A 26,335-nucleotide genomic window follows, 5' to 3' on the forward strand; every position below is an offset into this window, starting at 1 on the left:
CAACCGCTGTCCTGTGTCCTTGTGTGTACCACATTGAGCATGGAGAAAAGAAAGAAGACCAAAGAACTGTCTGAGGACTTGAGAAACCAAATTGTGAGGAAGCATGAGCAATCTTAAGGCTACAAGTCCATATCCAAAGACCTGAATGTTCTTATGTCTACCGTGCGCAGTGTCATCAAGAAGTTTAAAGCCCATGGCACTGTGGCTAACCTCCCTATGGGTCACCCTCACACCCAGGGCAGCGGGGTACTCGGTACCGGGCCGGTGTCAGGGGAATGTGTCACAGCAGTGGTGACCCGGTCCGTGGCCCTGGGCGCCCAATATCAATGGCGGTGATGTTAATAGTATAGTTTATATGGATAGTATAGTTCGTGACGCCACCCGTGGTGTTTGGCAAGGGAGATGATAAGCCAATGCTGCATGCAGATCCACTGAGACTGATGGTGTGGTGCAGCAAAGATGGTGTAGCTCCCCACAGGTGGAGCTGTAGTCCCAGGGCAGTGCAGGTGCAATGGATGAGGAGAGGCGCAGAATGGTATAGATGCTAGTACCCAGATGTAGCGGTGCTGAAGGTGTTAGCGGCGAATGAATGGAGGTCACCAGGGCTTGCAGTTTCAAAGCTTTACTCACAGTTCGTGGTACCCACTGGTGCCTGCCTCTGTGCCGTGTCCTCCGGGGTAGAGACTCAATCAACCTTGCGGGCAAGTCAGGGTTCTCCTCTCCAACACTCCTCCACCTGTGCCTTTCCTGAACGACTCCTCTATTGCGCCTTTTAATGTGAAGATCTCCAGTACCGTGGTTCCCTGGAGTTCCTCCTGTCAGATGTTCCTAGAACCTCACTTGTATGACAGACAGCTGTAGCCTGCTTCGGGGATTCCCTTCTCCTGAATCCCGGCTCTCTATCCGTGACGCTGTTGTGTCCCAAGTCTTTGATGGGAGTAGTGCATTGACAGCCAACTACTCCACCGGTGTCTGCTGCAGAACCATAAGTGTCCATACAACCTTGGGGACCGAGCCCCGGCCTTGCGCTGAGAACCTATAGGCAGGGTACTCTCTCTCTACCCACAACTCCTCTCTGTTCTCTTTCTCCTTCATTCCGCGCTGTTCCTTCTCTCTCTTATGGAAGCATAGGTTGCAGGTCTACGTCTTTCTCTTTCTCTTCTCCTTCCCGTGCCAGATGGCTCAGATCACTGAGACAGCTGCAGCACTCTTTCTAAACTGAACTCAAACTTAACTTCAGAACTGAACTCCTTCTCGCCTGATCTTCTGTCAGACTGACCTGTTGTGAGTTCATTCTCTGGTTCACCAGTTGGAAGTTCTCCTTCCAGACTCCCTCTGGTGGTAACAGAAGGTAGTGAGGCGGATTTGATCGGTGGTGATCTGCCACCTGAGAATGATGATGATGATTGGACTTCAGGAGTCTCAGATTGGATTTAAGGCAGCTGACACCCTATTCAGTTGCTGGTGATACTTCTTGCTGGTCAGGTCTTGGTTCTCAGCTCTGTTCCAGTCTGCTCAAGCTAAGTTTCTCTGTTAATGTTCACACTTGACTTTGTTGGTTTATTCAGATTTTTGTGGTCAGCCAGCCCCGGCATGGGCTGTGCTTTATTTCCACTTTTATTTATCTGTGTTTGCCAATTTGCTTTTTGTCCCTTATTTGGCCTCTTTTTGCTCTGTCTCAGAATATCTCAGAGTGCTGATATAGTGGGAGAAGTCTAGTGATTTCAGGGTTATTTTTCCTATCAGAAGTGTTGGACATTATTTTTGTAGGGTTTTTTGCAGATTGCAGACAGTGTCTTTCCTTTCCTCTCCTTTCTAGTTAGTTTGGGCCCCATCGTTTGCTCAGCCTATTTTCCTACCTGTGTTTGTGTTTTCATCTTGTTTCACAGTCAATACATGTGTGGGGGCTGTCTATTCCTTTGGGGTCTGCTCTGGGGCAGTTAGTTTTCCCTTTTCTTGCTTTAGGCTTAGTTAGTCCTCCGGCCGTGACGAGGCGTCTAGGTTCATCGTAGGCACGCTCCACGGCTGCTTCTAGTTGTGTGGTAAGATCAGGGATCTGCAATCTGCATAGTTACCAACCTCTCTGGTTTTTCTGGGCTTAGCATGTTTAGGTTTTTTCCTCCTCAGTGACCCATTCATAACACTGACCCCTCTGGGACTCTCCCCAGACTGATCTGTAATTCTAACCTTTCCCTCTCTTTTATACTAACTCCACCCACCTCCCAGCACATCTCGTGTTCTGAAGCAGGGTTCCACGAAGGGTGCTCTGCTACCCCCAGCCTGGAGCTGCTAGGTGTCCCCGCTGAACTATCCTGTGTGTGGGATGCAGGTGTTGGAGTGTGGCAAGGAGTTCCCACCTTACCTGGATGGTGGGGCACCACACCTTAGGAGAAGGTGCAATACCTTTGTGGCGACCGAGCCTCACGGGCGCCACATATCCCCCGTTAAACACAGCATGTCCGCCGGCTGTAAGAAAACAAAGCATAGAGCAGAGAAACATACAAAAATTTTATATTGCATAAATAACTTTTATTATCCTAAGCTTCCTAATATAGGAGGTACTCATCTTGAACGTTACCAACAATTCTATCTTATATTCTATGTTAAACAGTGCAAATATCTAAGTGCAATTCTTACTCTCAAAGTGCTATTCTCTGTAACACATTTCTTTATTACTTTTGTCACTTTATTTTCTCATTCTTCTCTTTTTCTACTAGACGCGAGACACTGACCTCAAATGCCTGGTCTGTCACCTGTCTCTATCAGTTCTTCATCTACATTGTTCATCTCTATATCAGACATTCCTAATTCTCACTACATAAAAGCCATTTCTTCAATATCAACTTTTCTCATAAAACACATTATCAAATACTTTTTCAATAAAACATTGTACATGTTCTTGGAGGTGCTGGACACCGCTCCCAGCCGGGATCTCTTGCAGTGTCCTTTTAGGTAGACATCATTCTTCGCAAAGTGTCCTTTCAAAAACATCATCTTCGCAAAGTGTCTATATCTGTAAAATACTATCTTCACAAAGTGTTCCTTTATGTAAAACCAAGAAAGGGGCACCTAAAGAGGTGCAAACTATTTACAAAATGAGTTCGGATCAATCAGTGTCTATGATCTCTTCAGTTCAAATTTGTAGAAATGCTGCCAGTCAAAAACAGGGCAACAAAAGTGCTACCGGAAAAACATGATGGCAAAACAAGGCACAACTGGTGCAAACAAACCCTTCTGGGTAACGAGATTTAGATTTCTACTTGTGGTCCCCTCCAGGGGCTGGTATCCCGGTCCCAGACCAGATCTAGCACGACCTGGCCAGCCGCTGCAACCGTGGTACACCCCAGGGCCTTCCCAGTTGTTGGGACATCAGACGTACCTGGGGCCTCCTGACGGTGTAGTCTCTGCTCCGGTGCAGCGGTGACAGGTACCGGTGGCAAGGGTACCGAGTTCAGGGGTGCCAGTGCTGTAGGCCCCTCCGGGGCGTGCGGCCTGCTCACTCTACATAAGGTCTCCTGCCTCAGTCGCAGGTGGCACGTCAGCTGGGCGATTCCGTCCTCCAGCTGCTGGCGGTTCATCGCAGAGACGGGGTCGGAGTCGTCAGCCATGGCGCCAGGGAGATCCGTTTCTCCGCGCTCCGCAGGCCTCCTTCCCTCACTCTCCAAAATGGCGTTCTGACGTTCATCTTCCTGCCTCGTCCTCTTTCCTGCCACTGGCTTCTTCTGCCCCTCCTTCCGGGGGCGGCGCCTTCTTCCCGCGCCTTCATACCAAGTCAGTATGCGAACCCCTCGGGGGGTGGGCCATGTCGCTGTCACATAGTAATTCAGGCAGGGGAGGCCCAATACTCTTCGCGGTCTTTTCCTAGGACCTCCCATCGCTTCACGCCCTTCTTCTCCGCGCCAGCGGCCATTTCTATGTCCATTTTACAGTCTATTAAATTTGGTCTTCTGCACATTTTCAAAAGTACAAAGTTTCACAAATTTCGGGCACACAGAACCCGATGGCATCGGGTCTCATCATCCTGTTCGTGATGCCAAAATTGGGTCGCCCTCACACCCAGGGCAGCAGGGTACTCGGTACCGGGCCGGTGTCAGGGGAATGTGTCACAGCAGCGGTGACCCGGTCCGTGGCCCTGGGCGCCCAATATCAATGGCGGTGATGTTAATAGTATAGTTAATATGGATAGTATAGTTCGTGAATGAATGGAGGACACCAGGGCTTGCAGTTTCAAAGCTTTACTCACAGTTCGTGGTGCCTGCCTCCGTGCCGTGTCCTCCGGGGTAGAGACTCAATCAACCTTCCAGGCAAGTCAGGGTTCTCCTCTGCAACACTCCTCCACATGTGCCTTTCCTGAACGACTCCTCTATTGCGCCTTTTAGTGTGAAGATCTCCAGTACCGTGGTTCCCTGGAGTTCCTCCTGTCAGATGTTCCTAGAACCTCACTTGTATGACAGACAGCTGTAGCGTGCTTCGGGGATTCCCTTCTCCTGAATCCCGGCTCTCTATCCGTGTCGCTGTTGTTTCCCAAGTCTTTGATGGGAGTAGTGCACTTACAGCCAACTACACCGGTGTCTGCTGCAGAACCATAAGTGTCCATACAACCTCGGGGACCGGGCCCCGGCCTTGCGCTGAGAACCTATATACAGGGTACTCTCTCTCTACCCACAACTCCTCTCTGTTCTCTTTCTCCTTCATTCCGCGCTGTTCCTTCTCTCTCTTATGGAAGCTTAGGTTGCAGGTCTATGTCTTTCTCTTTCTCTTCTCCTTCCCGTGCCAGCTGGCTCGGATCACTGAGACAGCTGCAGCACTCTTTCTAAACTGAACACAAACTTAACTTCAGAACTGAACTCCTTCTCGCCTGACCTTCTGTCAGACTGACCCCTCTGGGACTCTCCCCAGACTGACCTGTAATTCTAACCTTTCCCTCTCTTTTATACTAACTCCACCCACCTCCCAGCACATCTCGTGTTATGAAGCAGGGTTCCACGAAGGGTGCTCTGCTACCCCCAGCCTGGAGCTGCTAGGTGTCCCCGCTGAACTATCCTGTGTGTGGGATGCAGGTGTTGGAGTGTGGCAAGGAGTTCCCACCTTACCTGGATGGTGGGGCACCACACCTTAGGAGAAGGTGCAATACCTGTGTGGCGACCGAGCCTCAGGGGCGCCACACCTAGATGTGGACGGAAAAGAAAAATTGACAAGAGATTTCAACGCAAGATTGTGCGGATGTTCGATAAAGAACCCGACTAACATCCAAACAAGTTCAAGCTGCCCTGCAGTCCGAGGGTACAACAGTGTCAACCCGTACTATCCGTCGGCGTCTGAATGAAAAGGGACTGTATGGTAGGAGACCCAGGAAGACCCCACTTCTTACCCCGAGACATAAAAAAGCCAGGCTGGAGTTTGCCAAAACTTACCTGAAAAAGCCTAAAACGTTTTGGAAGAATGTTCTCTGGTCAGATGAGACAAAAGTAGAGCTTTTTGGGCAAAGGCATCAACATAGAGTTTACAGGAGAAAAAAAAGAGGCATTCAAAAAAAAGAACACGGTCCCTACAGTCAAACATGGCGGAGGTTCCCTAATGTTTTGGGGTTGCTTTGCTGCCTCTGGCACTGGACTGCTTGACCGTGTGCATGGCATTATGAAGTCTGAAGACTACCAACAAATCAACAAATTTTGCAGCATAATGTAGGGCCCAGTGTGAGAAAGCTGGGTCTCCCTCAGAGGTCATGGGTCTTCCAGCAGGACAATGACCCAAAACACACTTCAAAAAGCACTAGAAAATGGCTTGAGAGAAAGCACTGGAGACTTCTAAGGTGGCCAGCAATGAGTCCAGACCTGAATCCCATAGAACACCTGTGGAGAGATCTAAAAATGGCAGTTTGGAGAAGGCACCCTTCATATATCAGGGACCTTCGAGCAGTTTACCAAAGAAGAATGGTCTAAAATTCCAGCAGGGCATTGTAAGAAACTCATTGATGGTTACCAGAAGCAGTTGGTCGCAGTTATTTTGGCTAAAGGTTGTGCAACCAAGTATTAGGCTGAGGGTGCCAATACTTTTTTCTGGCCCATTTTTGGAGTTTTGTGTGAAATGATCAATGTTTTGCTTTTTGCTTCATTCTCTTTTGTGTTTTTTTCATTTAAGACAAATTAAATGAAGATAATAATACCAAAGAATTTGTGTTTGCAATCATTTTCAGGAAGAAACTGAGTATTATCTGACAGAATTGCAGGGGTGTCAATACTTTTGGCCACAACTGTAGGAGCAGTATTATAGTAGTTATATTCTTGTACATAGGGAGCAGTATTATAGTAGTTATATTAGTTATATTCTTGTACATAGGGAGCAGTATTATAGTAGTTATATTCTTGTACATAGGGGGCAGTATTATAGTAGTTATAGTCTTGTATATAGGAGCAGTATTATAGTAGTTATATTCTTGTACATAGGGGGCAGTATTATAGTAGTTATATTCTTGTACATAGGGGGCAGTATTATAGTAGTTATAGTCTTGTATATAGGAGCAGTATTATAGTAGTTATATTCTTGTACATTGGGGGCAGTATTATAGTAGTTATATTCTTGTACATAGGGGCAGTATTATAGTAGTTATATTCTTGTACATAGGGGCAGTATTATAGTAGTTATATTCTTGTACATAGGGGGCAGTTTTATAGTAGTTATATTCTTGTACATAGGGGGTAGTATTATAGCAGTTATATTCTTGTATATGGGGCAGTATTATAGTAGTTATATTCTTGTACATAGGGGGCAGTATTATAGTAGTTATATTCTTGTACATAGGGGCAGTATTATAGTAGTTATATTCTTGTACATAGGGGGCAGTATTATAGTAGTTATATTCTTGTATATGGGGCAGTATTATAGTAGTTATATTCTTGTACATAGGGGCAGTATTATAGTAGTTATATTCTTGTACATAGGGGGCAGTATTATAGTAGTTATATTCTTGTACATAGGGGGCAGTATTATAGTAGTTATATTCTTGTACATAGGGGGCAGTATTATAGTAGTTATATTCTTGTATATGGGGCAGTATTATAGTAGTTATATTCTTGTACATAGGGGGCAGTATTATAGTAGTTATATTCTTGTACATAGGGGCAGTATTATAGTAGTTATATTCTTGTACATAGGGAGCAGTATTATAGTAGTTATATTCTTGTACATAGGGGGCAGTATTATAGTAGTTATATTCTTGTATATGGGGCAGTATTAGACTAGTTTCACTGATGTAGAAAGTATATAATTTTTGTGTATCCGGCAAACTGTTGAAATTTACTTGAAATTGTAGAACTTAGAGCATTTTGATTCAAATTATATTACTCAACAGGGGACGATGTCAAGCACAGTAAAAAAAATCACCTCCAGAACAAAAAGAATATGAAATCTGTGCTCCATCCTGAGTCTTGACGGGGAGGACCCATTTTTCTAGCTGTAATATAATATTAGTAACCATAAATGATGTTCCATTTCTTCGCGAGGCGAGAGAGTGATTATTCAGTGATACCAATAGAGTGCAATGTTCTCTTCCGCTCACTAGGATCACCAGACCATTCTCCGAGCCTGGGCCGTAAAAGATTTTGCTCCTAATTGTCCTCTTTATGTCCAGATACTGAAGCCGGAAAACAAGTTTCATATCAAATTTGCAGGTAAAGAATGAGATGAGACATTTATTTCATCTCCAGTTCATTCATTAAATGATTTTCTGAGCAGTGGTGACAAGGATTGTTATTGCATAATCCACACATTGTTTGTCGCACTGATTTTGAGATTTCATAGGGAATATTGTAAGGTTATTAAAAAGAAAAAAAACAAACAATTTAGCAGATGCTAAAAAATGGAAAATAGGAAAATATCTGCAGTACTGATAATGGCCAGTAGGTGTGATCTTACATAAATTTACCAATTTTTTTTGTCTAAAATTTAAATAAAAAGAGTCTCCCGCTCTGGAGGATCAGCCATCCTTCTTGCTTGCTCTGGAGTATCAGCCATCCTTCTTGCTCTGGAGGATCAGCCATCCTTCTTGCTCGCTCTGGAGGATCAGCCATCCTTCTTGCTCACTCTGAAGGATCAGCCATCCTTCTTGCTCGCTCTGGAGTATCAGCTATCCTTCTTGCTCTGGAGGATCAGCCATCCTTCTTGCTTGCTCTGGAGGATCAGCAATCCTTCTTGCTCACTCTGGAGGATCAGCCATCCTTCTTGCTCGCTCTGGAGTATCAGCCATCCTTCTTGCTTGCTCTGGAGGATCAGCCATCCTTCTTGCTCGCTCTGGAGGATCAGCCATCCTTCTTACTCGCTCTGGAGGATCAGCCATCCTTCTTGCTCACTCTGGAGTATCAGCCATCCTTCTCGCTTGCTCTGGAGGATCAGCCATCCTTCTTGCTCGCTCTGGAGGATCAGCCATCCTTCTTGCTCCCTCTGGAGTATCAGCCATCCTTCTTGCTTGCTCTGGAGGATCAGCCATCCTTCTTGCTCACTCTGGAGGACTTGGCGCCTTTCTTAATTTGCATAGTAATTGTGCAGTTCCTAGTTTCTCCCCTGGGGGCACTGTAGGATAACTGTACACTTCCTGCTGGCTTTCTTCACCAATTATAGATGATCGCTGGGTAGAATATGGCTGACTTTGTTATCATATGTAAATTGTTCACTTTTCTCTGCTTTCTAATTCTTTTTCTTTTTAGATCATGTGGTCTGTGAAGAAGAATTTAAGTATGCCATGTTGGCGCTCAACTGTGTTTGCCCAGCAACCTCCACCCTCATTACACTACTGATACACACCTCTAGGGGGCAGTAAGTGAAATAGACAACAATTACTGTTTCATTGGAGCGTCTATTGTTTCTTGGCGATGGGAAAGGAATTGGGGTTTAATACTGTAGAGGAAGCTTGCTTCAGCAGAAACCTCCCCCCATGCTTCACTTTCTTGAGGACAGGATTAAGCATAGTTAGGTCACCAAGTATCGTATATGGCCGGGAATGGGTTTAAAGTATAACCATCCTTTTACTTCTTTACTTCTATCTATTACAAATTAACAGTAGAAGTGAAGATAAGCAACATTATAATTTATCTTATCGGAGAAATCTGCTTGTTTCCTCTCCTGGACTAATCTTTTACTCACTTTATGGGTAAAATAATCTGACACATTTTCCCTTTATTGAAATAAAAATGACAGTTGGTGCATTTAACATTCTATGGAAAGGGGAGGGGGAGGAGCTAGAGGCAGAAGCAAACATTAGGCTCCTCCTTTCTCATCCCCTCTCCATAGAATCTTACGAGCACCAATTGTCATCCTCTATCTAAATAATGGGAAAATCTGTTTTCACCTAAGACGGATTTTAGCCGTGAATTGAGAAGTTTGACATTGAATGATCAATCCAGGAGGAGACAGAAGCTGATGATTTACTCTACAAATTTTCTTATTTGATAAAAAAAAATGATTTAAGGATACATTTAATACTGGTTCCAGTCATCCTATAGTTTTATCTGTTAATCCATAATATGCGATTGTTTTTTTTTTTTTTAAGGGCGGTCACTACTGATTCATTCCGCCAGCGCCCGAGCCCCTGGCAAGCCCTCTCCAGGTACCAAGATAGACCTCTGGTCCTTATATCATTTACTTATCTCTTAGGAACTTGAGTTTGATTTTAGTCTCTCGAGACTTGTAAACATTTCACCAGTCACCCCGATGCAGAGAACATTTATCCACAGACCAAATCTTTTTACAATTTGGTCCCCAGGGGGAAATCAGCTGATCGCTGTAGCTCCTGTTCCTGACATCCCTGGTGAACAGCTGATTTTGCCTGGGAAAACAGTGGAGAGACAGGTTTAGTGGAGTGATGGTGGTGGCCATTCATGTGAATGGCGATCTTTGTAGTCCAAGGATGACTGGTCCGACGGGACACGGCGGCTTTCAATATTGTCTGATAGCGGGATTCCGTATCATGTTACCCCCCTATGATGTCCAAGTGCCCTAGTCAGCATTGTAATACCAAATAGATAGCTGTGTGAAGATGTCATTTGGGAACTGTATGTTGGTATTATTTCAGCAATGTATGACGGCACTTTGTGCGGTATAGTAGCATAACAATATATTTAGGAAACCTCATAGAAGTAATATTTGCCCAATATGACGCTTTCATTTGAGCATTATACCAAATACAACTATTAATTAGGACACGTAATGACAGTACAGTATTGAGGGCACCAATGGAAGATACCATAAGGAATAGTCCAATGTAAGGCCTGCGTTGTTCAGATAGGTTTCCGGTGAAGATCTGCCACTTGCCATAAATATGTAATTTTTTTTACCTGGTGTAAATGCCGCCGTTCTCCTAAATCCAACGCTGTCTTTCTTTTTTTTCTGTGCCTTTCCGATCGTGAGATAAAGCCCTGCCTTCCCTACATAAAAATCTAGCGTCGTTAGCTAAGTAGGTGTGGCCTTAACGGTTCTTTTCACGTGCCACACCCACTTGGCGAACGAGACTAGATTTTCATCCAGGGAAGAGAGGGCCATATCTTAGGAACGGAGAGGCGCAGAAACACAAGAAAAACAGCGCCGGATTCAGGAGAACAGCGGCATTTACAGCAGGTAAGAAAAAATACATATTTATAAAAAGTGATTGGAATTCTTTAATATCCACATTATTACATTGGGGGTCTGACCACTAATTATCTGACTATAGGGACTATCTCCTGCAGGGATTTAATGGTTTACCCTTCGTTCCTCCCCTCTAGAGATAATCCCACATCACCTGACCAGTGGCAAAGAAACTACAGCCGATGTTCTGCCAATGAAATCTACCACATACGACTAAGCGAGAGTAAATTCTTTGGAGAATTTCAGGGGAAAAGCTTCACATATTCCTCCTTTCACGCTCATAAAAAGTAAGTTGTCTGCAAATGTTTGTAACATTCTGGAGCTTGTTTAGGTTCTGTTCACATCTGCGGAGCCCCCATTGCAGATTTTATCATGTTTTATGGAATGTCTGACCCAACACACCCCATTATAAGTCAGGTGGGTCCATTTTGCCATCCGCATGTGTTTCATTTCCCTGCAGCACCCCCACAGGGAAAGTGAAGAATTGCAGTGTTCTGATCAAAATCAATTATCAGTCAATAGAACGCATCTGCTCTAAAATCCCCTTCAAATTCTACTTGGTAAAACTTTGAAATCCCACTTTACTGTTTGTAATGTTTGCAAGAGGAGTTTAGGTGAGTTTTTTTTTCCATAAAGAGGTTTCAAAAGTGTCATGGAATTGATTTCTCTCCAGTCTAGGTACCATACAATCCAAAGACATTTTTGTGCCCCTTTTGCACCAATCTTAAAACTTTTCTAAAAAAAAAAAGTGGAACAAATTAACTATAGACAGAAATCTACCGCACATGGTGGCCAAAATCTACAGTAGATGAGATTGTGGCTCATGCTCATATTATGGAGAATGAACAGCCCAAGAGATGCACCAAATTACTGTGGAGGAATTTTACAATCTTAGTAAGTTTGACGCACTTTACTTCATGGGGCTTTAGGCTCAAGACTGGGGTTTAAAACATCAGATTTGTTAAATTCTCCACTATGTTTTTAACCTGTGGTACCTCTGTCTACCCTAAGGGGGCACATGTCATGTTTCTAGGGGATACTCAGTCATGTAAAATTGGATTTACAGTTTATGATCACAGTCTCGGAGGTGTTTTCTATAACTTCTTTGAATAGGGGGTAATTAAGGACACTGAACTAGGGCGGGTGTGGGCCAATTAGGTTCCTCACCCCATGAAATTTTGAAGAACCCAGAAGGAGGAGTCAATCTATTAAGTTGCTGTGTTCTTGGTTGGGTGACACTCTTGGCAGTCACCAGGGCATATATACGTTTTGGTGAGGGGGATGTCACTTGCCCCTAACCCTTGTGGAGCCATTTAAGCTTCAAGGACTTAGAGATCTCCTTTCCACAGAAGAAGTCACGAGCACCATCAATGGACATCGGGGTGGGTGGAGGCCCTGTTAGAAATTTTGCACTAGCCAGATCAGTATTCTGAGAACACAGGAAGGGATTCCTGTGAACCACTTCCTTCCTGTCGGCATCCCCAAATCCTCTTTAGGTTAACCGGTCTGGTGCGACGTCACGTGTGTGTCACTGCAACAGATCAGCTAATCAATAGGGGTTGCTGGTGGGTAGCATATTGTTCACAGGGCTCTGTTCCAAATGCCACAGAGTACAGGCAGTCCCCAGGTTACAGAATGGACAGGTGTTGTAGGTTTGTCCATAACTTCAAGTTGTATATGAATTAGAATAGGTTCAGGGCGGCCAAAAAACCCCCCCAAACAACTAATAATTCATTTCTCACTTCTCCGGCCGGTTTCCTGCCCATTGTCTGGTCCTCTTCTTTCTGCTGTCGTGCAGCACATAACCAGCCTTTTCACTATAGACTAGGATTTCCGGCCATGTCCAGACCTCGTACGTCACTGCATGTCGTATGGTCATGTTGTCAAAACTCTACCGGCTTATGATGCGCGGTGTCTTTTGAGGTCAGGTTGCAGCTGGAAGTCCTGACCTATAGTGAAGAGACAATAGATGCGTTGAATGATGGCGGAAAAGAAGAAGATCGGACGTCGGTCAAGAGGTTGTTGGATGTCGGAAAGGTGAGCAATGAGGCGAGTTTTAGTTATTTTTTAGCATATTACATTCGTAGCTACGAGTTGTACATAAGTCAGTTGTTTATAGCTCGAGGAATGCCTGTCCTCTCCTAGCCACTGGACCATCTTTAATCACTACTCATTATAAAGTCCATATCTACAATCAAAGAGAGAGACAATGCCATATTCTGGAGGCATGGAGCTTAGCGGGGCCATCTGGACCCACCAAAGAATCTTACATTTGGCTTAACATAGTAATGGAACACTTAGTCTGGAGGGTTTGCAGCCAGAACCTTCTCCTGTGCACGACCAAGGGTTCCTCAGTCCATGGAAGTCCGCATGACCATCACCGAATATATCCTGGAGCCTGGATTTATCCCTCTCTTTCCTCTGTTTTATCCGTTGCACTGCTCACCCTCTGTGTTTTCAGGTGAGATGATTTCAGCACGTCGACATGTTGATCTGCTGGCATGCGCCTTCTGGAATTGTTATTGCTCTGATTGCTGATTGCTCTGATTTCCCTAGTCTTCTCATAATACTCTCCTGGATGCCCGGCTTTCTATTCTTCTTTTATTTTTGGCATTTGCTACGGATCCTGGGTTTCTCCACTTTCACACCAAACCATGTGTTATGGTCACTGCTGGAACTGGAACGTTTTGAAATTGCCCAGCAGAGCAGTAATGGGTTTCTGTGGTTGATCCTGTCTGTATATCGACTTCCACTATCACGAGACACCATGTTGTCCTCACACACAACACTACTGCCTTTCGCAGAGAGCCGACCAACTGGAAGGAAGGAAGGAGATGATGGCCTCGGTCATTTCTCACACTGCTCCGATAAAATGGAGGCTGAGCACTCCATCGCTTTTGCTGTATAGAAGGGCACAATAGTGGGGGAACGTCTGCAAAGGGGCTATCATATGTAGTGTGGAGGAGGCATGGGTTGAGGCACTATTGAGGTTTCATATGTCGCCATAATATTGTAGGGGGTACAGCAGTAGTATGGGCATTATATGTGGGGGCATTACACTGTGTGAGGGTATCATTATATGAAGGGGCACTTTAGGGGCATCATGTGTAGGCATCATACTGTGTAAGTACTCCAGGGTTAAAATATGGAGGGCACTAAAGGGGCATCATACTGTGTGAGGAAACTGGGGGCATCATGTCTGTTGTTCACTATAGGGGCAACATTATTTGGGGGGGCATCATGTATGGCATCCTACTGAGTGAGGAGCACTGTTGAGGGAACATACTGTGTGTGAGGGCCTCATCGGGACACTGTAGGGACAACGTATGTGAGGTATAATTCTGTGGAGGGTGGGTAATCATACTGTGTAGATGGTCCAGTGGGGGCATCATACTTTTTGGCGGACTTCATTATGTATTTTAGGGGGCATAGTTCTGTTTGGGTATGGGGGGGGGCATTATGTAGGGTCAGGGTGCTGCGTAGGAGGGACATCCACTATGTAGGAGGGGCTCTGAGGGGTCATCATACTGTGTGTAAGGAGCTGATGGGGCCTCATACTGAGAGGGGGCTTCATTATGTATGTATGTGGGGGAGTCATCTTTGGAAATATTACAGCCTTATTTCTGTATGGGCGCATAATAAGGAATGACCAGGGTTGGTGTGTGGGCGCACAATAAGGACTGGCCAGGGTTGGTGTGTGGGCGCACAGAAAGGACTGGCCAGGGTTGGTGTGTGGGTGCACAGAAAGGACTGGCCAGGGTTGGTGTGTGGGCGAACAGAAAGGACTGGCCAGGGTTGGTGTGTGGGTGCACAGAAAGGACTGGCCAGGGTTGGTGTGTGGGTGCACAGTAAGGACTGGCCAGGGTTGGTGTGTGGGTGCACAGAAAGGACTGGCCAGGGTTGGTGTGTGGGTGCACAGAAAGGACTGGCCAGGGTTGGTGTGTGGGCGAACAGAAAGGACTTGCCAGGGTTGGTGTGTGGGGGCACAGAAAGGACTGGCCAGGGTTGGTGTGTGGGCGAACAGAAAGGACTTGCCAGGGTTGGTGTGTGGGGGCACAGAAAGGACTGGCCAGGGTTGGTGTGTGGGCGCACAGAAAGGACTAGCCAGGGATGGTGTGTGGGCGCACAGAAAGGACTGGCCAGGGTTGGTGTGTGGGCACACAGAAAGGACTGGCCAGGGTTGGTGTGTGGGTGCACAGAAAGGACTGGCCAGGGTTGGTGTGTGGGCGCACAGAAAGGACTGGCCAGGGTTGGTGTGTGGGTGCACAGAAAGGACTGGCCAGGGTTGGTGTGTGGGTGCACAGAAAGGACTGGCCAGGGTTGGTCTGTGGGTGCACAGAAAGGACTGGCCAGGGTTGGTGTGTGGGTGCACAGAAAGGACTGGCCAGGGTTGGTGTGTGGGCGCACAGAAAGGACTGGCCAGGGTTGGTGTGTGGGTGCACAGAAAGGACTGGCCAGGGTTGGTGTATAGGTGCACAGAAAGGACTGGCCAGGGTTGGTGTGTGGGTGCACAGAAAGGACTGGCCAGGGTTGGTGTGTGGGTGCACAGAAAGGACTGGCCAGGGTTGGTGTGTGGGCGCACAGAAAGGACTGGCCAGGGTTGCTGTGTGGGTGCACAGAAAGGACTGGCCAGGGTTGGTGTGTAGGTGCACAGAAAGGACTGGCCAGGGTTGGTGTGTGGGTGCACAGAAAGGACTGGCCAGGGTTGGTGTGTGGGTGCACAGAAAGGACTGGCCAGGGTTGGTGTGTGGGTGCACAGAAAGGACTGGCCAGGGTTGGTGTGTGGGTGCACAGAAAGGACTGGCCAGGGTTGGTGTGTAGGTGCACAGAAAGGACTGGCCAGGGTTGGTGTGTGGGTGCACAGAAAGGACTAGCCAGGGTTGGTGTGTGGGTGCACAGAAAGGACTGGCCAGGGTTGGTGTGTGGGTGCACAGAAAGGATTGGCCAGGGTTGGTGTGTGGGTGCACAGAAAGGACTGGCCAGGTTGGTGTGTGGGCGCACAGAAAGGACTGGCCAGGGTTGGTGTGTGGGCGCACAATAAGGACTGGCCAGGGTTGGTGTGTGGGCGCACAGAAAGGACTGGCCAGGGTTGGTGTGTGGGTGCACAGAAAGGACTGGCCAGGGTTGGTGTGTGGGTGCACAGAAAGGACTGGCCAGGCTTGGTGTGTGGGTGCACAGAAAGGACTGGCCAGGGTTGGTGTGTGGGTGAACAGAAAGGACTTGCCAGGGTTGGTGTGTGGGCGAACAGAAAGGACTGGCCAGGGTTGGTGTGTGGGTGCACAGAAAGGACTGGCCAGGGTTGATGTGTGGGTGCACAGAAAGGACTGGCCAGGCTTGGTGTGTGGGTGCACAGAAAGGACTGGCCAGGGTTGGTGTGTGGGTGAACAGAAAGGACTTGCCAGGGTTGGTGTGTGGGGGCACAGAAAGGTCTGGCCAGGGTTGGTGTGTGGGCGAACAGAAAGGACTTGCCAGGGTTGGTGTGTGGGGGCACAGAAAGGACTGGCCAGGGTTGGTGTGTGGGTGCACAGAAAGGACTGGCCAGGGTTGGTGTGTGGGCGCACAGAAAGGACTGGCCATGGTTGGTGTGTGGGCGCACAGAAAGGACTGGCCAGGGTTGGTGTGTGGGCGCACAGAAAGGACTGGCCAGGGTTGGTGTGTGGGTGCACAGAAAGGACTGGCCAGGGTTGGTGTGTGGGTGCACAGAAAGGACTGGCCAGGGTTGGTGTGTGGGCGAACAGAAAGGACTGGCCAGGGTTGGTGTGTGGGTGCACAGAAAGGACTAGCCAGGGTTGGTGTGTGGGTGCACAGAAAGCACTGGCCAGGGTTGGTGTGTGGGTGCACAGAAAGGACTGGCCAGGGTTGGTGTGTGGGCGCACAATAAGGAATGACCAGGGTTGGTGTGTGGGTGCACAATAAGGACTGGCCAGGGTTGGTGTGTGGGTGCACAGAAAGGACTGGCCAGGGTTGGTGTGTGGGTGCACAGAAAGGACTGGCCAGGGTTGGTGTGTGGGAGCACAGAAAGGACTGGCCAGGGTTGGTGTGTGGGCGAACAGAAAGGACTGGCCAGGGTTGGTGTGTGGGTGCACCGAAAGGACTGGCCAGGGTTGGTGTGTGGGTGCACAGAAAGGACTGGCCAGGGTTGATGTGTGGGTGCACAGAAAGGACTGGCCAGGGTTGGTGTGTGGGTGCACAGAAAGGACTGGCCAGGGTTGGTGTGTGGGTGCACAGAAAGGACTGGCCAGCGTTGGTGTGTGGGTGCACAGAAAGGACTAGCCAGGGTTGGTGTGTGGGTGCACAGAAAGGACTGGCCAGGGTTGGTGTGTGGGCGCACAGAAAGGACTGGCCAGGGTTGGTGTGTGGGTGCACAGAAAGGACTGGCCAGGGTTGGTGTGTGGGCGAACAGAAAGGACTGGCCAGGGTTGGTGTGTGGGTGCACAGAAAGGACTGGCCAGGGTTGGTGTGTGGGTGCACAGAAAGGACTGGCCAGGGTTGGTGTGTGGGTGCACAGAAAGGACTGGCCAGGGTTGGTGTGTGGGTGCACAGAAAGGACTGGCCAGGGTTGGTGTGTGGGCGAACAGAAAGAACTTGCCAGGGTTGGTGTGTGGGGGCACAGAAAGGACTGGCCAGGGTTGGTGTGTGGGCGAACAGAAAGGATTGCCAGGGTTGGTGTGTGGGGGCACAGAAAGGACTGGCCAGGGTTGGTGTGTGGGCGCACAGAAAGGACTAGCCAGGGATGGTGTGTGGGCGCACAGAAAGGACTGGCCAGGGTTGGTGTGTGGGTGCACAGAAAGGACTGGCCAGGGTTGGTGTGTGGGTGCACAGAAAGGACTGGTCAGGGTTGGTGTGTGGGCGCACAATACGGACTGGCCAGGGTTGGTGTGTGGGTGCACAATAAGGACTGGCCAGGGTTGGTGTGTGGGTGCACAGAAAGGACTGGCCAGGGTTGGTGTGTGGGTGCACAGAAAGGACTGGCCAGGGTTGGTGTGTGGGAGCACAGAAAGGACTGGCCAGGGTTGGTGTGTGGGCGAACAGAAAGGACTGGCCAGGGTTGGTGTGTGGGTGCACCGAAAGGACTGGCCAGGGTTGGTGTGTGGGTGCACAGAAAGGACTGGCCAGGGTTGATGTGTGGGTGCACAGAAAGGACTGGCCAGGGTTGGTGTGTGGGTGCACAGAAAGGACTGGCCAGGGTTGGTGTGTGGGTGCACAGAAAGGACTGGCCAGCGTTGGTGTGTGGGTGCACAGAAAGGACTAGCCAGGGTTGGTGTGTGGGTGCACAGAAAGGACTGGCCAGGGTTGGTGTGTGGGCGCACAGAAAGGACTGGCCAGGGTTGGTGTGTGGGTGCACAGAAAGGACTGGCCAGGGTTGGTGTGTGGGTGCACAGAAAGGACTGGCCAGGGTTGGTGTGTGGGCGAACAGAAAGGACTGGCCAGGGTTGGTGTGTGGGTGCACAGAAAGGACTGGCCAGGGTTGGTGTGTGGGTGCACAGAAAGGACTGGCCAGGGTTGGTGTGTGGGTGCACAGAAAGGACTGGCCAGGGTTGGTGTGTGGGTGCACAGAAAGGACTGGCCAGGGTTGGTGTGTGGGCGAACAGAAAGAACTTGCCAGGTTTGGTGTGTGGGGGCACAGAAAGGACTGGCCAGGGTTGGTGTGTGGGCGAACAGAAAGGATTGCCAGGGTTGGTGTGTGGGGGCACAGAAAGGACTGGCCAGGGTTGGTGTGTGGGCGCACAGAAAGGACTAGCCAGGGATGGTGTGTGGGCGCACAGAAAGGACTGGCCAGGGTTGGTGTGTGGGTGCACAGAAAGGACTGGCCAGGGTTGGTGTGTGGGTGCACAGAAAGGACTGGTCAGGGTTGGTGTGTGGGCGCACAATACGGACTGGCCAGGGTTGGTGTGTGGGTGCACAGAAAGGACTGGCCAGGGTTGGTGTGAGGGTGTGAGGGTGCACAGAAAGGACTGGTCAGGGTTGGTGTGTGGGTGCACAGAAAGGACTGGTCAGAGTTGCTGTGTGGGTGCACAGAAAGGACTGGCCAGGGCTGTAAATAACTCTGCTGTAATTTGTGTCCTGTTTCCTGTCTTTCAAGGTTGAGACTTCTAGTTAGCATTACAGCCCACGTGTTTCCCACCATCAAGTGGAATCCATTGGTCGCAAATATTGTAACCTCCTCTAGACTGAGGATCCTTTTACAATGGCAGATAAATTGCCCATAATGAGCCCTGATCGACAACACGGCGGGTCGTTCAGACTCCTGCACTTATACATTTCAGTAATCGTGTGTATTTTTGTGTCGGTGATCACTTATCTTTCCTCCTCTCGTATGTTTTCCATTATAGATGACAGGCAGATGTCTTACCAACACACGACCATTCGCATGTTAGCGATCAATGGAACTTATTCACAGATTCCCAGATTTCAGCAATGAATCTGCTATGTGTAGTCACAATGAGGGTTTTTTTTTTTTTTTAAAGATTTTAAAGCGGATCTGCTCCAAAATCCACATCGAAAAAAAGGTTTCAGATACCTTTTGAAGACACAGGCTATTAATTTCAATGGGAAAGCCACATTGCTGTTCATAATGCAATTTTTTGTGATTTTTGTTAAAAGACGGCAAAAAAGTGTAGAAAATATTTTTCAAGAAAATCTTCTAAACTGTGTGAAAACCATATAAGAACATGTGTTCTCAGCATCTTTAAGACTTTAATATCCGCCGAGTTTTTAAGAGGGAGACACTTCAGAAAAACGCCGCCTGTGTTTTATCTGAATCGTCAGCATCCGTTAAACTATTTCCCGTCTTTCAAAGTCTGAAGCCATCAAAAGAAGTGTCAAAAGACGGAACATGTGCGCAGAGTCGCTTTTACATTGCTGTGCATTATGCTTGTTCTTGGTAGTTTTATTTTTGCGCTAAGTCAGGCGGTATCCCCCTGAAAAGACATCATGTGGACATACCCCCCCAAAAAGACTTTTTTGAAAACTTCTCCAAAAACCCTACTGATTCCTGATGCGGATTTCTTTTGAAAACCAATTCAGATTTGTCCGTCTCTAAAAACCTCCATGTGAACATAGTAAGGATTTTCGCAGTGGATATTTTTCCAAAATTGACATAAAAACCCTTAAAAAATTCACTGATTTAATGGTAAAACACGCATATTCTCCTGTAGTGCACCCGGCACTGTTTTTTCTTCCATGTGTCTAACCTCAGCATTGAAATGGAAGCAACAAATCAATTCTTGAGATGATTGCTCCAAATTTGACTTTATCATAAAAAGAAGCAAAAAAAAAAAAAACCCCCCTGTGTTCTTTTTTTCATGACGATCTCTCATACCTATAAAAGTCTATGGCGTTGTTCACATGTCTGCTTTTTTCCTCCTCTGTTTTACGCAAAAGCACTGAGACCTATCCGATACTGATCTGAGTGTCGGGTCAATCTCACCAATGCAAGATTGCGGATCCGCAAAAGCAAACAGCACTCCTACGCCTTCCTTGTGCTGCCCACTTTTTCACCTACTGTATCATGGGGGAAGCATAAGAAACCTTCATCTATTTTTATTTCTTTTTATCCGAGAAAAACTGATGAAACGCGGACCAAACTCTGATGGTAAAAATTGACATACTAAACAAAAACCCAGACTTTTTTTTAATTTTTTTTGTGTAATACTTCACTTCTCCTCTGGGAGTGCTGCAGGGAGATTGAATACTTGCAGTCAAGTCTCCCTTCAGCTGATCGCTAGGATTAGCATCAGAACAACCTATGATCATTCAATATTTGAAGGGACCTTCTAGAGAAAAAGAAGTATACATATTGGACGCTGTCTTTAAATACCTATTAAAGATTTCTTTTTTTTTTTTGTTATATATACCACGTTTCTATATTTAAATGCACAGTTCTTCGTTGACATGAGACAAACTTTATATATAACGACTTGAACGGTTTATTCTTTTGTAACCACAAAAGCTCAGTGAGGGTTTGGCCGCCAGGCACCTCGGTAAAGTATAAAAGCAGGGCCACCTACTCACCGGAAACGAGCGCTGCTCTAACGGGAGTCTTCTCATAATTTCACAGTACAATACCCAGTACATTTTCTTCTCCTGCTTATTTTAACATGCAAATAAAGTGCACTTATTCACCCGCTGATTTTTGTTTTAATTATGATTTGCAGCCCGCGGTGATCGTTTATAATGTTCTGAACAGGAAAAAACCTAGTAATACCCGAAGTAGAATTTATCACAATGTTTTCCGCACCCTTCACCCGCTTTAACTCTACCAGAGAAACTGCACAAAATCATTTTAATATCAAATCCTGAAACTAGTTCATAAATTATGCCTTTTTTTCTCCTGAATATCGATTTATCATTGGCCCTGTGCGATATGATCATCTTGCTGTTGGATTCATGAATCTCCGAGAAAAACAGTTTTCCACAGCGTGCAGCTTTAGAGGGACTCTGGGGTGTGACTGCCAACGTCATGCTGATTGACTGCTGGCTCCCCGCAGTTAGGCAGCGGGGAGCTAGCTGTCAATCAGCATGACATCAGCATCATTCCCCGGAGCAGAAGAAAAAGAGCTTCTCTGTTGACATAAAGAAGCATAATCGCTGGCAGGATTGGTCCAGCAGCGCTCTGAGCTGGCACAGGACAGAACAGGCAGGTAGTTACCAACTACCTGCCTGTTAGTTCTTAGACCTATAATAAAAAAATAAAATAGTCTCGGATAACCCCTTTAACTTGTTACTGCTGTTTTCAGCATTCTTTAACTCTGACCTATGACACTTTATGCAGTAATAACTCCGGTTAAACCCTGATCTGTTCCCTTCCCCACCTCATGAGGCATGGGGCAGAAATGTAAGGTAAACAAGACACAAAGACAAAACAGGGATAACAGAAAAGTTCTATCATACAAAAGCACTGACCAAGAATAGTAGGGAGGAGGATAGCGTCAGGGAGGAATAAACTAAATGGGAACAGGTACCAGGAGATAAACACACACGTACTATAGCAAATCACAGAACACTACTACAACAACTGTACTCCAACCACTTAGCTTTAGCACACAGCACAGGAAGACGAATCTTTCACCAACAGGGACAAGAAAGTTTGACCTTTTTTTGCAGCAAGAGGTAATGACCTGATCAGAAGCAGCTGAAATGGAGCCAGGACCGTCATTAGTGGAAGGAAGACAAGGCAGCCGCTTAGGGCCCCCATTCCTCCAAGGGCCCCCAGCCAGCAGCTGCTATGGGGCCCCTGAGTAAGAGGGGCCCAGTGCCGGCCCCTTCCCGCATCGCGCATTTAACTTATCGGCATCATAGATGCTGATACAGTTGAAAGCAGTGATGGAGGAAAGAGCGTCATGTAACGCTCCCTTTCCCATCACTCCACCTCTGCCTGTGACTCAGTGTGTGACAGCAGGGGAGCTGATGAGATGCTGAGATGCTTTGCAGAAGCCAGAGCAGCAGGGGAAAAAGGAGGAGAGGTAAGTGTTGTGTGTGTGTGTATCTGTCTGCTGCACGATACTGGGTGTGTGGGGACTGCACTATACTGTGTTGTGCGTGTGTGTGTCTGCTGCACTATATTGTGCATGGGGGGACTTCATTATACTGTGTGTGGGGGCTGCATTACACTGTGTGTGGGGGCTGCACTATACTGTATGTGGGGTTTGCACTATACTGTGTGTGTAGGGGGCTGCACTGTACTGTGTGTTTGTTTGTGTGGGGGGTGAATTATACTGTGTGTTGCGCTGCATTATACTCTGAGGGGGCTGCTTTATACTCTGGGGGAGCTGCATTATATTCTGGGGAGCTGCATTATACTCTGTGGGGCTGCTTTATACTCTAGGGGCTGCATTATACTGAGTGTGTGGGGCTGCATTATACTCTTAGGGGGCTGCATTATACTCTGAAGGGGCTGCATTATATTGTGTGGGTGTGGGGGGCTGCATTATACTGTTTGGGTATGTGGAGTACTGAATTATTCTGTATGTGTGAGGGGGCTGCACTATACTGTGCGTGTGTTTGTGGGGGGCTGAATTATACCGTGGGGGGCTGGATTATACTGTGTGTGGGGGATGCAGTATACTCTGAGGGGGCTGTATTATACTAAATGATGGGGCTGCATTATACTCTATGAGGGGGCTGCAGTTTACTCTGAGGGGTTTGCAGTATACTCTGTGGGGGGCTGCATTATACTCTTAGGGGGCTGCATTATACGCTGAAGGGGTTGCATTATATTGTGTGGGTGGCTGAATTATACCATGTGGGTGTGTGGGGGTCTGCATTATACTGTATGTGTGAGGGGGCTGCACTATACTGTGTGTGTATTTATGGGGGGCTAAATTATACTGTGTGGGGGGGCTGCATTATACTCCGAGTGGGCTGCATTATACTCTGAGAAGGCTGAATTATACTCTGAGGGGGGGCTGCATTATACTCAATGAGGGAGGCTGCAGTGTGGATGTGGGGGGCTGCAATATACTGTGTGTGTGTGAGGGGGTTGCACTATACTGTGAGTGTGTTTGTGGAGAGTGCATTATACTGTGTATGGGGGGCTGCATTATACTCTCAGAGGGCTGCATTATACTCTCAGAGGGCTGCATTGTACTATGAGGTGGGCTTCGCTATGCTCTATGAGGGGACTAGATTATACTGTATGAGGGAGGTTGCAGTACACTCTGAGAGGGCTGCAGTATACTCTATGAAGGGGGCTGCGTTATACTCTATGAAGGGGGCTGCGTTATACTCTATGAAGGGGGCTGCATTATACTCTATCAAGGACCATGGTGAGTGCATTTTACTATATGTACTATATGGGACCTGCAGTATACTGTATCAAGGACTATCTGTACTAATCATTCTGCAAGGAGTTTGTTCTCCCTGTGTTTGCGTGGGTTTCCTCCGGGTACTCCGGTTTCCTCCCACATTCCAAAGACATACTGATAGGGAATTTAGATTGTGAGCCCCATCGGGGTCAGCAATGATAATGTGTGCAAAACTGTAATGCGCTGCACAATATGTTGGTGCTATAAAAATAAAGAGATTATTATTATTATTATTCCTCAGCCAGAGTAAGGGTAGGTGCACAGGTCAGTAAACGCTACGGGTTGGACACTGCATACTTGTGCAGCATCCAGATGTTACATCACAGTGGATGGGATTTCAAGAAATCCCATGCCCTCTATGCGTCCACAGATGCCCGCGGCTCACCCACGGAGACGGATATGAGGCGCGTCTCTCCAGACTGCAGCATGTCTATTTATCTCATGGAGACGCGAGCCTCTGCAAGACAAATTTCACCTGTACAAGGTATTGGACGCGGTGATTCAGCACAGTTCAGTGAACACAGGCGGATTCAGTAGCCAGTGCTGCGTCTAAAGTGTTGCCATAAACGTGTGCAGGAAAACAAGTATTGAACGACTTCAATATTGTCGATCGCGCTCGTTTAGCGGCCTGAACGTAGCGCTGGTAAATACAGCAGAAATGTTTCTGTGTGATGGTGCAATATGTGAGCATTTGGGGCCTCATATTAAATTTTTGCCCAGGGCCCCACTTTCTCTAAAACCGGCCTAGCATAGAAAGGGTCCTTAACCTCTCAGCACCAGAGGAAGCTAAATGCACTCAATATGGGACACAAATCACCGTCATCTCTAAAGAAGACCTGTTACTTGACTGTTTAACTCCAGGTCTTCCCGGGGGACGTGACATCCTCGTGACATGGAGCTCCTATATCTCCCGGTGATTCTGAAATTCTTTTTTCGTGACACATTGTACTTTATGTTAGTGGTAAACTTAGTTGTCTAAAATTTGCTTTTCTTTATGAGAATATCAGAAATTTGGCAACATTTTTTTTAACATTTTCTATATGTATATATATTACATTTCTATATGACTACTTCATTTTTTTTCTATTGCCTTTTATTTTGTTGCGATGTTAGAATTGAGAAAAGTTTTGTAGCAATTTTTTTTTTTTACCCCGATTCATGAAGGGTTTTATGTAAAAAGTTTTGAAAAGTTGCTAAGTTTTTGCCAATATTTTCACCCAGTTTGGACAAGTGGGCAGAGCTGGGACGCTACAGGGTTGTGACTGGGTGTAGCGACTGCTGTGTGTCAAATTCATGATGAACAGTGGCATATACCCCATAAATCTTGTGACTTGATATACATTTGTATTTTTTTTTTACCTGGTGTAAATGCCGCCATTCTTCTGAATCCGGCGTTGTTTTTCTTTCCTTTCTGCGCCTCTCCGTTCCCGAGATATAGCCCCATCTATAATGTATATAAATCTAGTCTTCTTTACCAAGTGGGTGTGGTACTCAGGTAGACACCCACAGAGAAGAATTGATTGCCACACCCATTTGGCAAACAAGACTAGATTTATACATAAGGAAGAGGGAGCCATATCTTAGGAACTGAGAGGCGCAGAAATAAAAGAAAGACAACGCCGGATTCAGGGGAACACAAGAAAGCTCAGCGGACCGAGGTCTATGGAACAGAGCACGGATCTGGGACAGGTGCATAGCAACTAGCTAGATCTCCACAAGGAGAATTGGAACCTTTCAAGACCCCCAATGCCCAACCAGAACCTTCATGGTACTGCCAGGGAGAAGCAGCGGTCCACAGATGAGTGTCTGTGGTTCGGATTATACCTTTCTTCTTTTTACTTATTTTTGGCATTGATTTAAGTGGCACTAGAGAAACCTTTCTTCATTCTGGAGAAGAGCTGTTACATTTTGCCCTAAAATGTCCTACGAGCTGAGTCTTCCAGGAAAATTGCCACCTTCTGAGAGTTAGTAATGTAAAGGAACAGACCCATTTCATTCCACCTATTATCATTCATTAACCTTGACAGCATGCTGCGGCAAGAAGCGTTCTTAATGACACTGCTCTTACAGTAAAGAACCCTTTTATAATACTAGTGACTTTTCTTTTCTTGTAGATGTGACAGTTTTATAAAAAGCATTAGACTATTATTTATATGGATGTAATTGTAACAGGGGATGTCTCATCCTTTTTGCTTTCCTGCCTTCTGACATTCTGCTTGCCGGGGCGCTGTGCGCTTACGATGACCGATAGTACGAACTACGTCGCTGGCCCGAACTGTCATACAAGCATAGATAACTTTCCCTCTGCAGCATTGGAGAGGAGTACAGAAGCACTAAAGTCGGCGCGGTGATCCGGCCAACTTTTGAGCAGCACTTGCAAGTTTTGTAGCAAAGAACTTGTAAGCGTTGAATTCCTTGCCTAGGAGACCGGCCACCTCTGATAGACTGGCATCGGTGGACGGTAACTTAGGCAACGAGCAGTCAACTATTAAGGAACACCATGGCTTGTCATGAATTAAACCATTTTGGCGAAACTGATTTGAAAAAGACAAAAGTCGCAAAATTTTTGTGCAAATCTGAGTTGCACAAGAATTTTGAAACTTTTCAAATATGCAAATTATCTCTTCAGAGAGACTTGTTAGGAAGTCGATATTGACCTTTAGAATTGCTGCTTCCAATAGGTGGCGCTAGAGTTCTCGTTCTCTTCCTACCTGAAGAGACAATTTGCATATTTAACTTCCCAGAGGCGCCTGCATGGCTTATAAGTCTCCTCCCTCTGACTTGCCAGGCTTGGCTTGTCACTCTCCACATGGAGAAACGTTATCCCCGAAACTATTCAAAGCAATTTACCAAAATTTCTGTTTTGACTCAGGGCTTATTTTTCTTGCTACATCCCATTATCCTTCCTGCCT

The 26,335-nt window shown here is 46.9% G+C and overlaps 1 protein-coding gene across 8 annotated transcripts in view; it reads left to right on the forward strand.

Moving 5' to 3' along the window:
* The window catches only part of QTRT1 (queuine tRNA-ribosyltransferase catalytic subunit 1), a 353,595-nt gene that overhangs the window by 244,625 nt on the left and 82,635 nt on the right, over window positions 1-26,335 (forward strand). For 6 of the 8 annotated variants that reach the window (XR_012234469.1, XR_012234470.1, XM_073587543.1 and 3 more), the window contains exons 15-18: window positions 7,562-7,670; window positions 8,703-8,811; window positions 9,545-9,601; window positions 10,755-10,904. Coding sequence is in view for 6 of the 8 variants with exons in the window: in XM_073587543.1 (XP_073443644.1) it covers window positions 7,562-7,670; window positions 8,703-8,811; window positions 9,545-9,601; window positions 10,755-10,904 (425 nt within the window). In the remaining 2 variants the exon portion in view is untranslated. The remainder of the gene's footprint in view (window positions 1-7,561; window positions 7,671-8,702; window positions 8,812-9,544; window positions 9,602-10,754; window positions 10,905-26,335) is intronic. The other 2 variants (XM_073587544.1, XM_073587542.1) reach the window with 1 other exon arrangement.

The sequence above is a fragment of the Dendrobates tinctorius genome, unplaced genomic scaffold, assembly GCF_039654945.1.
Source record: "Dendrobates tinctorius isolate UK_male_01 unplaced genomic scaffold, ASM3965494v1 ptg000099l, whole genome shotgun sequence".
Taxonomy (NCBI): Eukaryota; Metazoa; Chordata; class Amphibia; order Anura; family Dendrobatidae; genus Dendrobates; species Dendrobates tinctorius.